Raw genomic sequence first — 14317 nt, 5'->3', positions numbered from 1 at the left:
CACAAAAAATTCAAATTTAGAGTTGGACACAGTGACACACAACTGTAGTTCCAGTTATTCACAGGACTGCTGCAGGAGGATCACTTGACCCCAGAGTTTGAGTACAGCCTGAGCAATACAGTGAGATCCACTTTCAAAAACCCAGACAACTTGGGGCTGGAGAGATGGCTCAGTGGCTAAGAGCCATCCTGCTCTCCCAGAGGACCTGAGTTCTGTTCCTAGCACCCATGTCAGAAGGTTCACAATACCCTGTAAATTCAACTGTTCTGGCTTCTGACCTCTCTGGCCTCCAAGGGTACCTGCAACTCATATGCACATACACATAAATAAAATTTTCAAAAAAGGATAAAAAAGCTCAACCAACCAACCAAACAACCAACCAACCAACCAAAAAAGAAATGATTCAAACTAATAGTGAAGCAAGTTGTGAAATATAAAATAGGGCAAAAATATGTATAGGCAAGCTAAAATAATAATAATACAATGCCTATTGCTTAGGCAATGAGTATGCTCATATGCTGCCAGACAGTTTTTATAGAAGCTCAAGTGCTTTTTTTTTGCCTTGTGGTGGTAAGGATGGAACCCAGGGTTTTCTGCATGCCAGGTAAGAACTCTACCACTAAGCCACATACGCAGCTCCGCTGAGTCATTTTTAATTGCTACAAGTTTCCCTGGGAGGAGGTTTATCGTACGTGTCAAAAACTTAATATCCAGCCACACATCCCCTTAATGGGGACACATGCATCAGGTGACTGTGTTGTCTGAACATCATAGTGTACTTATACAAACCTAGATGATACAGGTCAATTACTCAGTGCGGCTCCTGGATCTAGTCAAGAGACACGATACAGGAGGCCTCCTGTCTTAAACATTTGTTTTAAGTAAGTAAGAGTATACTGTAAAATAACGATAAGCAGTAGAGCATAGTACACACAGTAGGCAGTGCTGTAGTTGTTCATCAAGAGCACAAGGATCATGTATGTAAGTGCATGTGCTACACTTTTATATGACTGGCAGCACAGTAGGTTTATATCAACATCACCAAAGACATGAGTAATTTTTTACAATGGCTAGATAGAAATATTTCACATTTGTGATAATTTTATGGGACCACTGTCACAATATGCTATTCACTGACTGAAGCATCAGTACGAAGCACGTGACTGCACATACTTCGTGAAGTAATAAAGGACTTTTAAGCCTGTCTTTAGGGCTGGAGGTATAGCTCAGTGTTACAGCCATTGCTAGGATGTGTCAGGTCCTGGGTCCAATCCCTAGTACCACAAAAACAGGAAAATTGTATAGGGGATAGAGATGGCTCAGTGGTTAATTGGGCCTGTTGTTCTTGCAGAAGACCCAGGTTCAGGTCCCAATGTCCAGTGGTTCATATCTGATGCCCTCTTCTGGCCACTGTGAGCACCTGAACACATATACACATATAAATCTCAAAGAAAAAGAAAACTGTATCCATAGAAAATGCTTTAAGTTGTCTCAATATAAGACTAAGTTGGGACAATATAGTTATATATTTTCTCAAACTTTTTGTAATGAACATGGATTTCAATTTTAAAAAGAGGAAATGAATTTCACGAAGAATATGGGCCCATTTTGATCTAGACCGTAAAACCTCATGAAAACCGTCTTCTTGTCAATGCAGAACTTCATTCTCTGCACCCTTCATCGGGTTAACAGTTTGAAGAACTTTTATACGCTTTAAAAAATGAAAATTGAGGTGGGCTTTGAAATAACTTACAAAAGTAAGATTAGGAGAGAAAAAGAGGTATCTTTCTGAGAAAAAAACTCCTCAACTTTTTAGGTATATATTTTACCTTGATGCATTCTATCAGCCAAACCAAGGCTGCCACAATGTGTGGCCAGGTATGAGGGGCTCCCACTGTATACATGGAGCTCTTAGAGAGTGCAAATGGGTACCTAGGAAAAATTAAATTATATTAGAAAAATAATAGCTAACTCTGCATATACCCCAGTGTCTCAGCTTAGAAGGTATTTGAGATTTTATCCTAGCTATCTTACTGATTTTATGTTCTTTTAAATTTATTCTCTACAGGTTACTTTGTACTTAACTCCTTAAACTGCAGTGTTTAATAGTCAGTGTATCAGACTTCTCCCAAAAGAACTTTTAGTCACCCGAATTAAATGTATCCCTAATAAAGCACATATAAAAACCACCTGTCACTAAATCCACTTCCCTCCTTGTGCTTACTCTTGTTTTGAGACAAGCTCCCTATGCAGCTCACAATCCCCCTCCCTCAGCTTCCTCAAGTGCTGGGATCACAGGCACATGCCACCATATTTGGTCTGTGTTTAGTCTCTGCTGTGCTTCTGAACTTCATCTCACTGTTTTCGTTGGACCTCAATGTTCTGCTTCTCTCAGTTCTGTGGTAATCAGCCTGTGTTTCCTATTCCTCATTGTTTGAACCTTATGCTCTATCACCCAAAATTCTATAATAAGCTATATAATAACCTATAATAACCACAGCTATGGTCTGCATGTTCATTCTGAAGAACTTGGAAACTCAGCTCCCAAAGCCATAGGTTAATGATATACCTAATATAATGATATACAGAAATGGGACCTTTGGGAGGATCAATGTGTTATTGAGGGAGAAACCTTGTTATAAATGCAAGCTCTTTCTGACACTTGCTCTGTCATGCTCTACCACATCATGACTCAGCAAGAGGCCCTTCCTTATTAGAGGCTGAGAGATGCTGGTGCCATGCTTCTGGGTTTCATAAGTATCAGAACCACGGGCTGAGCAACTCATATTCTTCATAAATTTCCAGCTCCTAGGTATTTGTTAGGGGAAAGACCAGATGAATACAACTATAGTCATTTTCCTTTCTCTTCAATTTATCCTATCCTCATAGTAGTCTTCTTAAAATTTAATTTACGAATTCAAACTCTTTACAAACTCACTGAATTTGCTTCTTCTCTGTATTCAAATAAGCAAGCTAGACTAATGAAAAATAGTACATACCCAAGGTCTTTAAAAATTCTTGGTATCTCTTCTTCAAATTTTGTGTCTGGAAGTTCATACGAAGGACACAAGAAACCATAAAGAAAGGTGAAGATCTTTAGGAAGTCTTTAATCGATGGAGCTTGTAGAGATTTCATGGACACACTATATGCATAACCATTTTCTGTAAGAAACTATGGTAATTTTTATGAAGTATCAAAAGTTTTAGAATAGGAAAATTAATAGAAAAAAACCACTCACGCTTCAGACTATTTAAATTAGAGAATACCTCACAGAGCTGTCGAATACACTGCTGAATGAATGCTTTGTCATTAAGTGGTCTTGGGTCCTTGATTTTTTCAGAACTGGAAAATATACCAAATTGACTATTCCGGGATCCATGTCCACTAGTTCTAGAAATATATTTTTTAAAAAGTCAATCAAAATTATTTTCTCCTGTGGTCAAATCTAAATTATTTCAAGGATACATAATTTTAACATCAGCATCAACCCGTCAACCTTTAAATAAACACAATTATATTTCTTAAAGTAGAGGGAGAGGACAGTATGAGGTTACAGGAGTTAACAGAAATTTTAGACATTAAACTGAAGTGGAATAAAAGCACTTCTAGAATGGGTGCAATGCTCTAAGCTCAATCCTCAGCACCACAAAGGTAGAAACAAACCAAACTTCTGGTACACTGTATTATCAGCACACAATCCTCTAAGAAAGGTACATTTCAAATCCACAGATCTGTACCAAGTATTCTACAAGCTTGTTCAATAGCCTACACACTTTCCTTTCTATTACCCTTCCATAACTGCTTCCTGGCTTCTACTCCACTTGTCACTATTCCTTGTGGGAAAACTGCCTTTGAGCATTAAGAGTTAACATACATTAAGAACTTAAAACGGGCTGGAGAGATACCTCAGTGGTTAAGAGCACTGGTTGCTCTTGCAGAAGACCTGGGTTCAAATCTCAGCACCCACATGGTAGCTAACAACCGTCAGTAACTCCAGTTCCAGAGGATCCAATGCCCTCTTCTGACCTCTATGGTCACAGCTGCATCTTCACACATGCAGGCAATCCACTCATATGGATAAAATACTACTAATAACACATTTAAAAATATTATCATCTCCTTTAATCAATTATCAGAACTGCTCTCCAAGAAGATACTGTTATTATCTCCATTTTTAAAAAATTTATTTTTATTTATGTGTATGTGTGAGTGCCTCTATGAGTGATTGTCATGTGTGCAGGTACCTTTGGAAGCCAGAAGAGAGCATCACATCCCATGGAGCTGGAGTTACAGGCAGCTGCGAGCTGCTGGACATGGGTGCTGGGAACTGAACTCGGTCCTCTGGAAGAGAAGCAAGTTCTCTCAACTAGTGAGGCACCTCTCCAGCTCCATTGTCTCAACTTTTATACACAAAGGAATCAAAGTACAAAGAAGTGAAGTCATCTACCCAAGGCCAAACAAGCAATAACATAATCTCGCCTGTTAATCTGTGCCCTGCCTCCAGTCTAGACAACTGTGGATAGGAGTCTAGATAGGAGGTCTCAAAGAGTTATCTAGGCATCACGGGAGTCAAATCTGTTTTCTTGAGAATACAATGAGCTTTCCAGAGACTGTATACATGATGCACATAACACTGTCCATCTAAATGCAGCAACAGACATAAGAACACAGCCACCATCAATCAAGTAGACATTTTAACAATGGGATGCTTCTCACTGAAACTGTTCTGTACTGTCAATGTTTAAAAAATTTTTAAGATTACATTCATTTATTTATTTTTGTGTGCATGAGTGTGCACATGTAACTTGTGGAGTTAGTTCTCGCCTTCCACCATGTGGGTCTGAGGGATTAAACTAAGGTTGTTGGGGCTTGGTGGCAAGTGCTTTTACTCACTGAGCCAACTTGATGGTCCAGCAATGTTTTTTAAAATTAAAATGTTTTATTTTGTAGCTATTATAAGATGAATTTAAGCCAGGTGTGGTGGTACATGCCTTTAATCCCAGGACTTGGGAGACAGAGGCAGGTGGATCTCTGTGAGTTCCAGGCCAGCCTGATCTACACAGTGAGTTCCAGGACAGCTGGGGCTATAGGAAAACCCTGTCCCAAAAAGACAATAAAAAAAAAAAAAAAAAGAATTTATATTCTGAAAATTTCTTAGTTTTAATTTCTAATATAATTAATAATGACAAAGATAATGAAAGCTCTTTGGAGGAACCATTAATCCTTAAGAGTGTAAAAAGGGCCAGGCTTGGTGGCACACACCTTTAATCCCTTCACTTGGGAGGCAGAGGCAGGTAGATCTTTGTGAGATCAAGGCCAGCCTGTTCTATATAGTGAGTTCCAGGACAGCCAGGGCTATACAGTGAGACCCTGTCTCAAAAACTCCAAAAAGAGTGCAAAAAGATTAAGACTCAAATGAAGTAGAGGAGATTCCTCATTTCAAAATCTGATTCCATAGTTCTGAGAACTAAGTACACAACTTCTCACTATTCCCTTGAACAGTGGAACAGTAGTTTGGTTCTCTTCATGTTTCTCTTGCCTCATATAAAGCAGTGACTACCTAGAATTGCAACTATCTAAATAGGAAAACTGCATAATTCTTGTCTTGAAAGCATCTGTGCAATCTTTTTGTTTCATATCTGAGAGCATCAATGAACAGCTATAAGAATTCATTCATTAAAATTAATAAAAACAATTTCATTACCTTTTACCAAATACTGAGACTTTTCGTTCAGATGTAGGTTTGTTTATACTCAGCTTCCCAAAGGTTGATTTCTCTTTGCTTTAAGGAAAAATAGAAGACAACTCTTTAGAATAAAAACAAGAAATCAGTTCAAATAACTTTGGAAATATGTCAGAAATACTTCTTCTCATTACCTACATAACTGTTCAAAACAAAAGAATCACAAAAGTTTTCAGTAGCTATTATGATTGTTACTGGCTGAAAGACAGCATAATTCTAAAACATCAAACATTTTATTTACATTGCTGTAATTTTTAAAAGATTTTATTTATTTTTATTTTATGTTTGAGTGTTTTGCCTGCATGTATGTAACATTATCACATGTGCACAGCTCACAGAGGCGGAAGAGAACATGGCATCCCCTGGAAATGGAGTTATAGATGGTTGTTAACCACCATGTGGGTGCTGGGAATTGAATGTGGGTCTTCTGCAAGGGCAGCCAGTGCTCTTAACCACTGAGTCATCTCTTCAGGCCTCATGGGGTTATCTATTTAAAGACAGGGTCTCCCTGTAGCCCCAGCTGGCCTGGAACTCACTATGTAAACCAGGGTGGCCTTGAACTGTGCTTCCTGAGTGCTGGGATTAAAGGTATGTGCTACCACGCCCGGTTATGGCTATATTTTTAAAATGTTCATTTATGAATAAGAATTGTTCAATCATAGGTTGACAGCTGTTTTATTTTTCTTTATTTAAAGCCACTTTTTTTTTTTTTTTTCCTGCTATAAGGTCTTACTCTGTATTCCAGTATGTCCTAGAACTCACTATGTAGTCTAGGTTGATCTCAGACTTAAAATTTTTCTGCCTAAGCCCCGAGTGCTAGTGCACACATCACACACACACACATCTACTCTTTATCAGAATGTTGACTTTAATATACATTTTCTGAATTATGGGCAAAACTGACAATGACAATCCTTTTGTTCCTAATACAATTCACTACACATCATCTTTCGATGTAAGCGATGTGCAATGGTAAAAGAAAACATGCTTATTCAGAAGTATACAAATAATTCAAATTTCAAAAGTAGCAGTGGCACACAGTAAACTTAGTAATAAAGGTTAACAAGCAACTTGTATGTACACTTTTCTGATATAAGTACACAGTGGTTTACAAATAACCTTCTGTTAACTAGAGCAAAAAACCATAGTTTTTGATAGCAAGTTCTTGTCTTTGTTTTTGAAACAAGGTTTCCCGCTGTAGGCCAGGCTGGGGAACTCACTATACAGCCCACACTGACCTGGAACTCAGTGATCTTCTTGCTTGAATATCTTGAGTGCTGGGATTACTGCGACCATGCCCAGCTATGATAGCAAATTCATCCAACATCCCCACCCCAGGGAAAGAGTTTGCAGAAGAAGTGTTCTGTAGCCTGTTACTACATTACAGTTTATCACCAGAACACATAATATTGCTCTGATTTGGTTACTGATTTCAGTGGTTGGAAATAGCTTAGTAAATTAAGAGTTACCACAGTGTTTGCTTAAACTAAAACAAAAGAAGAAAACAAAGTGTTGAAAGGGCATTGGCAATCCTTTTACAGTATTCCTGGTAAAACATCTAACTTTGGGAACTAGAGAAACAAATGAGAGGACTCACACCTGGTAGCATAGCCACTTTTGGATTTCCCTGACTTCAAATTAGGTACTACTGGGAACAGACAGGATTCACCAAGACATCACTCATGTGTCTTTGATTTAATCAATTTTTACACTTTCTTTGCCCAAGAGAGTAAAGTATGCAGCTAAGAACCACAGGTGAGGCACTTACGTTTGAGGGGTATAGAGGCCTGGTTTATTGAGGTCCACAGATCTTAACTCCTGCATGGAGAGGCGGCCAGCACCGCCAGTGGAAACTGAACTGCGCTTCATGCTTATAACCTAATTCATAAGTTCAATATATTAGAAAAGTGTTCCAGATTCAAGTGGTACAATACGCAACAATTATCATCTTTATCATTGAATAGAAAAGCAGCTGGGTTTGTTTCTTTATGATAATCTTTTCCTTGTGCTATGATGTTGAAGCCCTCATTTACAAAGAACACCTATGCAACATCAAGTACTCAATACACATAACACTAAAAGTGTACTAAGCAACACAAAAATGAACAATGTCTGATTTCTGAATCACATCCTGTTAACCCTGACTACAGCATTGCTGTCGCTTCCTCTATTTCAGTGGGAACACACAGGCTGCCTGTCAAGAACCTTGGGCAGCTTTACTCCCCTCGGAGTTTCCTTTCAGTTGTTTTCGAAGAAGGGGGTCATCTTCCTACTGTCAACCTCTTCTACTTTATGCTTAACTTATTGTTTCTCAGTTAATATTCATCACTGTCTTTCTGACTTTAATCTCCCCTTCAAAGAGCGTAAACCATCCAGCCCACAAAGTGATGTATAGGCTGCTTCTATTTTCAAAACACATTAATACCGAGTTCCTGTCTGCTTGACATCTCTGCAGCATCAGACTATCCATTCGTTCAGCCCTCTTGGGTCCTGCTCTGGTTTCCTTAGTCTGCTATACTGATGCACTGTGCATTTTTATTTCTTATTTTGCTTGAGCTGGGGATTGGTACCCAGGACCGCACGCTAGGCAGTGCTCGCCCACTGAGCCACAGCCCTTCTTTTCTGGCCGCTTATTTTTTCCCTCTGTGCATCTCGTCAGCGTTTCCACTCGCCCTTCTTCACACCCAATTTCCACTTAAAATTTACGCTCCAGATTTCGCGTCTTGCAGGCTTTCTCCTGCTACTAAGATGCTGCTACATTAAGCACAAGAACACAAGGTCCTCCCTGCCTCCATCAACGTCCCCAAAGCCCTTCCCCTTCTCCCTTCACACACAGTTGCCAACACAAATTTACTGAGCTCCATGAATGCAGCTTCAGGTGGATTCGAACCCAGGTGTCTTGACAACCAACTAGCACTCTGCGCCCCGGAAGAGCTGAGCATTAAAAAAGCCGACCCCATGTCATTAGTTACCTTTCTTTCCGTTTCCAGACGAGACCCTGCGGCCGAGTGTCTGCAAAGTGCACAACTACACGGAAACAGCCGCCAAAACAAGAGTTTCGGCCTCCGCCAACCTCGGGCCGTTGGAATTTTAAATAAAGCTCCGCCGAAGTGACGTCACCGCGCGCGCCGCGAATACGCACGCGCATTTTTCCGCGCAGGCCTGGTCTCCGGAAGTGTGCGTGTGGGTCGCACGGCGCTGCGCCGCGGATCTCAGGCGTCTCGGGGTGAGTGTTGATGCTTTCGTCGGTGTCTGCTCGGACACGAGCTGCTGGCGCCGAGGGCGTGGGGGCGACGTGGGGAGGAGCGGCGTGATCTTTCCGTACAGCAACATGGCGGCGCCCGTGGACTCCGGAAAAGAGAGTTCTTTGGTCTGTCCTGACCAGGTTTAGGTAGGTATTGTTTCCCCATGAGAGCCTGCGGTGGCGGAGTGCACGTTTTGAAGGGCGGAGCAGGGAGGTAGGCGGAGGCTGTTGCGTGTGCTCCCATTCTGCGGGTCTAGAGGCCGGGGAGAGTCGAGGGAAGTAGCTATGGCGTGCACCGACTTCCCTCCTCTTTGAGTTTGGAATCCCAGGCGGGCATTGCCAGTTCTCAGACAGACACCTCTGAGCAGAAGTTTGTATACTTGGGTCTTGTAACTGTTGTGCCCTTAACTAGGATTGTAGTGTAAGGCGAGCAGCCTCTCTTTTCTGAGTTTCCCTAGCGACCACTGAGCTTCCTCAGTCTACATGGTGACTTTGAAGGGGATACCAAGTATCACCCGGATCCCCACCACCAATAGCAGTTAGCAGTTAAGTTAGCAGTTGTGTTTAAGGCATTGTGGGTTATGTCACTCTAAACTGATTGATAGCAATAGTACATAAAAATGATGACTTTGAGACTCGGTGAGATAAAGAAACTTGTCCACAGTCATATGCATAAGAAATCTGAGTATAAATGCTGTTGTTATTATGTTGTATTATCATTGGGTATAAATGCTATTTTTAAAATATTTATTATTTTTATTTTATGTGTGTGAGTGTATTGCCTGCATGTATGTAAAGGCACCTGTACCTGCAATGCCCACGGAAGTCAGAGAGGGTGTTTGATCCCCTGGAATTGGAGTTATGATGGTTGTTAGCTGCCATGTGGGTGCTGAGGACTGAACCTGGGTCCTCTGCAGGAGCAGCCAGTGCTCTTAACCGATAAGCCATCCTTCCAGCCATTATTATTATTGTTATTATCATTATTCGCTGCGCCATTAACTTATTTCTTAATGTCAGCTTAAGATGTCTACTACATTGTATTTAAAAAGGTATATACAGGACAGCAAACTGTATTTTGAATCAAGATAAGGAAGTTCTGAAAAACCTATTTGTTAGAGTGTGGCTCAGACCAATCTAGACCTTTAATCTTGAAGTTTTATCCTAGCAAACTAGTTAGCTTTGTGCTTCATCACTATTCATTTGCTTTGACTAGACCAATCTTTAAGCTGTACTGTTTCTCCACTGAGAACTGCTAAGTAGGGCAGTGATCCTGAGAATGGGGTGATTTACAGTGGTAAGTGTAGTTTGAAAACACAAGGGCTGCTAATAGGTAATAACTCCTCTTGAGATTTTGTAACCTCTTCTAGATAGGTTTATTTCCGTAACAAGGATGAATTCTGGCAGGCAATTACTATTCTTTGACTTAACGGGACATTTTCTCCTTTTAAGGATTCAGTGACTCCCAGACTTGGAGGATGTTGGACTAGTCTTATATCTGAGGATGAGAGAAGGAAGTTGTGTGGAGACACTGAAGAGAGGAGGATCAAATTGGGGTTCCATAGAACATGCTACAACTGTCTTTGGCCAACTTGGCTGAAACATTTGAATGATCAACTCTGAAACGAAAAGAATATAAAGTATTGCCTTTTTCCTTAGAGCTGCTGCATATCATATCAGGAATGCTAAATTCTTTCATGTCCCTGTCCATATGATATTCTTGTGTATCAAATCTTCTGTATCTGAAATACATCTTTATTGAAATATAGGACATTTAAGAACTTAATTCTCAAAGTTGGGATTTATTTATTTATTTTGTTTCAGCACTGGGGATTAAACCCAGGGCTTCTACTACTGAGCAACATGCTTAGCTTTAGCTTGTTTGATTCTTGATTCCAAAATTTGTTTTTAAAGAGAATGTCTGTGGTCCACCATTTGTCCCCGGGATGGCTACTGGATCATCTTTCTTTCATTAACAAGATAAACTATCAAGTTCAGCATCATGAGCCTTCCTGCAGTAAACATGGGCCCCCTTCTGTCTATGTTAATTCTCTTCAGAGGGGTGCTGTGTCTTCTTTGGGAGCTTCTGCTGGGTGTTCTGTTTCTGACTCTACCAAGACAGAGAATGAGGTTGGAGGAAGTCGTGAAATGACCACCCCAAAATACGTTTTCCGACCTGAACTATTTAACGTTAACAAACCTTACATAACAGCAGCTGTTCACAAAGAATGCCAGCAAAGTAATGGAAAAGAAGATCTAGCAAATGGTGTCAAAAAAGAAACCTCCATTTCTGTTGGGAAGGTAGGTAGTTTAAAGACTTGCTGTTTCTCTACATGAAACAAAATTTTCATTCCAGTATCTCAAATATCTTGTGATTTGTTAAAGTTTAAATAAGGGTCAGTAATGTGGAAGAAGGTATTAACTTATCCAGAGCATTTTTTCTAATATTTAATATTTTTGTTGAGTTTTTGTGCATTTCCTATATTACATTTTAATCAAATTTAGACTCACTCCCCCTTCCCACCCTCCATACCCTCCCCACCAGATTTCAGGTATTCTGTCATATATGTTAAGTCCTATCTGGTCAAACATTTATACCCAGATGTCCTTCAGTGCAGGCTTATCCACTGGAGTTTAGTCAGCATATCTAGAGTCACTCCCTTAAAGAAGATCTACTCTCCCTTACCCCACGGTAATCATTTGCCAGTAGTTCCTTGGCTAGGGCTGGGGCCTGCTGCCCACTTCCCCTATTCTGTGTTGGTTTTTCTGTCTGATTGAGTGGACATGGGTCTTGTACATGACTCCAAGTTCTTATGAACAAGTTTCTGGTGGCCTGAAAGCCTCTGTTTCCTTATGTTCATGCACTAACTCTCTTACAATATTTCTGTCCCAATTTTTTTCTTTGAAACAGTCTCACTATGTACCCCTGGCTGGCTTGGAACTTGTTATGTAGACCAGGCTGGTCTTGAACTCACAGAGATCTGCTTCTCTCTGCCTCCCAAGTGCTAGAATTTAAAGGTGGGCACCACCAGGCCTGGCTTTCAAAGCATTTTTTTGTTTGTTTGTTAAGACAGGGTCTCCTAGCTCAGGTTGGCCTTGAACTCACTGTGTAGCAGAGGATAACAAACTTCTTTTCTTGCTCCAGTTCCCAAGTGCTGGGATTCAAAGCTTGTGCCACTACACCCTATCTTTTATTTTTATTTCCTAACATTCTATCATTCTAGAACACCAAATTACATGTTTCAAGAAATGAAGGGCTGTCGAGATGGCTCAGCAGGTAAAGGCATCTGCTGCTGAACCTGAGAACTTGAGTTCAATCCCTGGGACCCACATGGTGGAAGGAGAAAACTGATTTTCCAGAAGTTGTCCTCTGACTTCCTCCATGGAGTGCCATGCCTCATGTACTCACTCTCCTACAGTAAATACATGTGAAAAAAGAAGTCGACAAAGGTGGCTCAGAAGTGAAAATTCTGTGTAGTATTGAGTGTTTTTATACCTGTTTTTGCTTTGAAAAATAAGTTTCTATGCAAAATTCTAAGTAGTGAATGAATTTTAGAGGCCTATCCTTTGGGGATAAGCTCATACAATAAAAGTTTGAAAGAAGGGTGATAGTAATTTTTTAAGGATTTATTTTGTTTATGTGGATTAATGTTTTGACTGCATGTATGTGCACTGCTTACCTGGTGCCTATAGGAGGCCAAAGGGTAACAGATCCCCTGTAACTGGCGTTACATGTGGTTGTGAGCCACCTTGTGGGTACGGGGAATTGAACTAAGTGCTGGTTCTCTTCAAGACCAGCATGCACTCTTAACTGCTGAACCATCTCTCCAGCTCAAAGGGTGATATTTTTGAAAAGCGTTTTAGTGATGAGTGGAAAGCTACTGTGGAAATTTATGTTTAGAAGGTTTGTGTGTTAAGTATGTACATTGGTTCAGTCTTTTAAAACTCTGAGTGTGGTAGTACATACCTGTAATTCTCACACTTGAGAGGTGGAAACAGGAGGATCAGGAGTAAAAGGCCATCCTTGGCTATAGAGTGAGTTCACCGCCAGCTTGGGTAATATGAGACCCTCTCTTAAGAAGAATCCTAGCACAAGGGGGGCTGGGGCAGAGGGCATAGCAAGTTCCAATTCAGACAGGGCAGGTTTAGTGAGATCCTGTCTCAAAAGACCAAAAGAGACAGGCATGATGGTGCGTGCCTTTAGTCCCAGGACTCGGGAGACAGAGGCAGGTGAATCTCTTGTGAGATCAAGGCCAACCTGGTCTATGTAGTGAGTTCCAGGCTAGCTGGGGCATGGAGACCCTGTCAAAAAGCAACCCCTTAATAGAAACCACAGATAAACAATTTAAAATTATAGCTGTATGTTCATTGCTTTTGTATGGAGTTGTGAGATGTATAATATTGCCAATATTAATTTGCATCTAATTCTTTCAATTCTAAAGATCTTTAAAATGTCTCACTACATTTAAATTTTTTGTTGTATAGGAGCACAAGTGCCAAAGTGTGTGTATGGAGGTGAGAGGACAACTTGTGGGAGCCGATTCGGGCTTTCCATCTTGTGGGTCCTGAGGATTGAATTTAGGTCATTGGGTTTTGTGGCAAGTGTCATTTTCCCAGCCCTCTAAAGATCTTTTAAAGTGACTTTTCAGAGAGAGAGAGAGAGAGAGAGAGAGAGAGAGAGAGAGAGAAAAGGGGAGGGGAGGGGAGGGACGGGACAGGACTTGCCCTCTAGCCAGGCTAGCTTTGAACCTGATCCTCCTGAGTGCTGGCATTATAGCCGTGTATCATCACCATACCTGGATCGTAGGATTTCCTCTGCGTGTGTGTGTGTGTGTGTGTGTGTGTGCTTGTGTGTGTGTGTGCTTGTGTGTGTGTGTGTGAGAAATAGGGTCTTAAATAGCCCAAGCTGTCCTGGAACCTGGCATTCATTATGTAGCCAAGGATGACCTTAAACTCTTGATCCTCTTCCTCTCAAGTGCTGGGATTACAGACCTGGGACACCACACATGACTTTGAGATGTTCTTTGATAGCCTATCTATAGTTCCTCTTTTGGGAAATGAAGAATGTTGAAAGTAAGTGTATTGTTCATTCATACACACACACACACACACACACACACACACACACACACACACACTGATAGGTAACTCTGGTAATTGCTTATAAGATAGAATCACAATTCCTTTCTATTCCATGGACCTTTGCATTTATTTTTATCTGGATGGAAATTATTACCTTTTAAAAGCTGAGTACAGGGCTGGAGAGATGGCTCAGTGGTTAAGAGCACCTGCTACTCTTGCAGAGGACCTGGGTTCAGTTCCTAGCACCCAC

The 14317-nt window shown here is 40.8% G+C and overlaps 2 protein-coding genes across 9 annotated transcripts in view; one reads left to right on the top strand and one right to left on the bottom strand.

Moving 5' to 3' along the window:
• The window catches only part of Ndc80 (NDC80 kinetochore complex component), a 60332-nt gene extending 51467 nt beyond the window's left edge, over window positions 1-8865 (bottom strand). Inside the window, exons 1-6 of the mRNA XM_008834610.3 lie at window positions 8717-8865; window positions 7513-7622; window positions 5706-5783; window positions 3268-3391; window positions 3000-3172; window positions 1830-1932 (exon numbers count right to left, since the gene is read on the bottom strand). Coding sequence (XP_008832832.1) covers window positions 1830-1932; window positions 3000-3172; window positions 3268-3391; window positions 5706-5783; window positions 7513-7613 — 579 coding nt within the window. The 5' untranslated portion in view covers window positions 7614-7622; window positions 8717-8865. The remainder of the gene's footprint in view (window positions 1-1829; window positions 1933-2999; window positions 3173-3267; window positions 3392-5705; window positions 5784-7512; window positions 7623-8716) is intronic.
• Window positions 8866-8886: 21 nt separating this feature from the next.
• Mettl4 (methyltransferase like 4) overlaps window positions 8887-14317 on the top strand; it is a 31541-nt gene continuing 26110 nt past the window's right edge. For 5 of the 8 annotated variants that reach the window (XM_029564272.1, XM_029564268.1, XM_029564273.1 and 2 more), the window contains exons 1-2: window positions 9000-9135; window positions 10438-11286. In XM_029564272.1, coding sequence (XP_029420132.1) covers window positions 10903-11286 — 384 coding nt within the window. In that variant the 5' untranslated portion in view covers window positions 9000-9135; window positions 10438-10902. Of the gene's footprint in view, window positions 8971-8999; window positions 9203-9233; window positions 9359-10437; window positions 11287-14317 lie in introns of those variants that run through there. The other 3 variants (XM_029564269.1, XM_029564271.1, XM_029564270.1) reach the window with 3 other exon arrangements.

The sequence above is a fragment of the Nannospalax galili genome, unplaced genomic scaffold (genome assembly GCF_000622305.1).
Source record: "Nannospalax galili isolate Female #2095 unplaced genomic scaffold, S.galili_v1.0 scaffold155, whole genome shotgun sequence".
NCBI classification, from domain to species: Eukaryota; Metazoa; Chordata; class Mammalia; order Rodentia; family Spalacidae; genus Nannospalax; species Nannospalax galili.
Note: the sequence above shows the minus strand (reverse complement) of the source record. Positions and strands in the feature narration are given on the sequence as shown.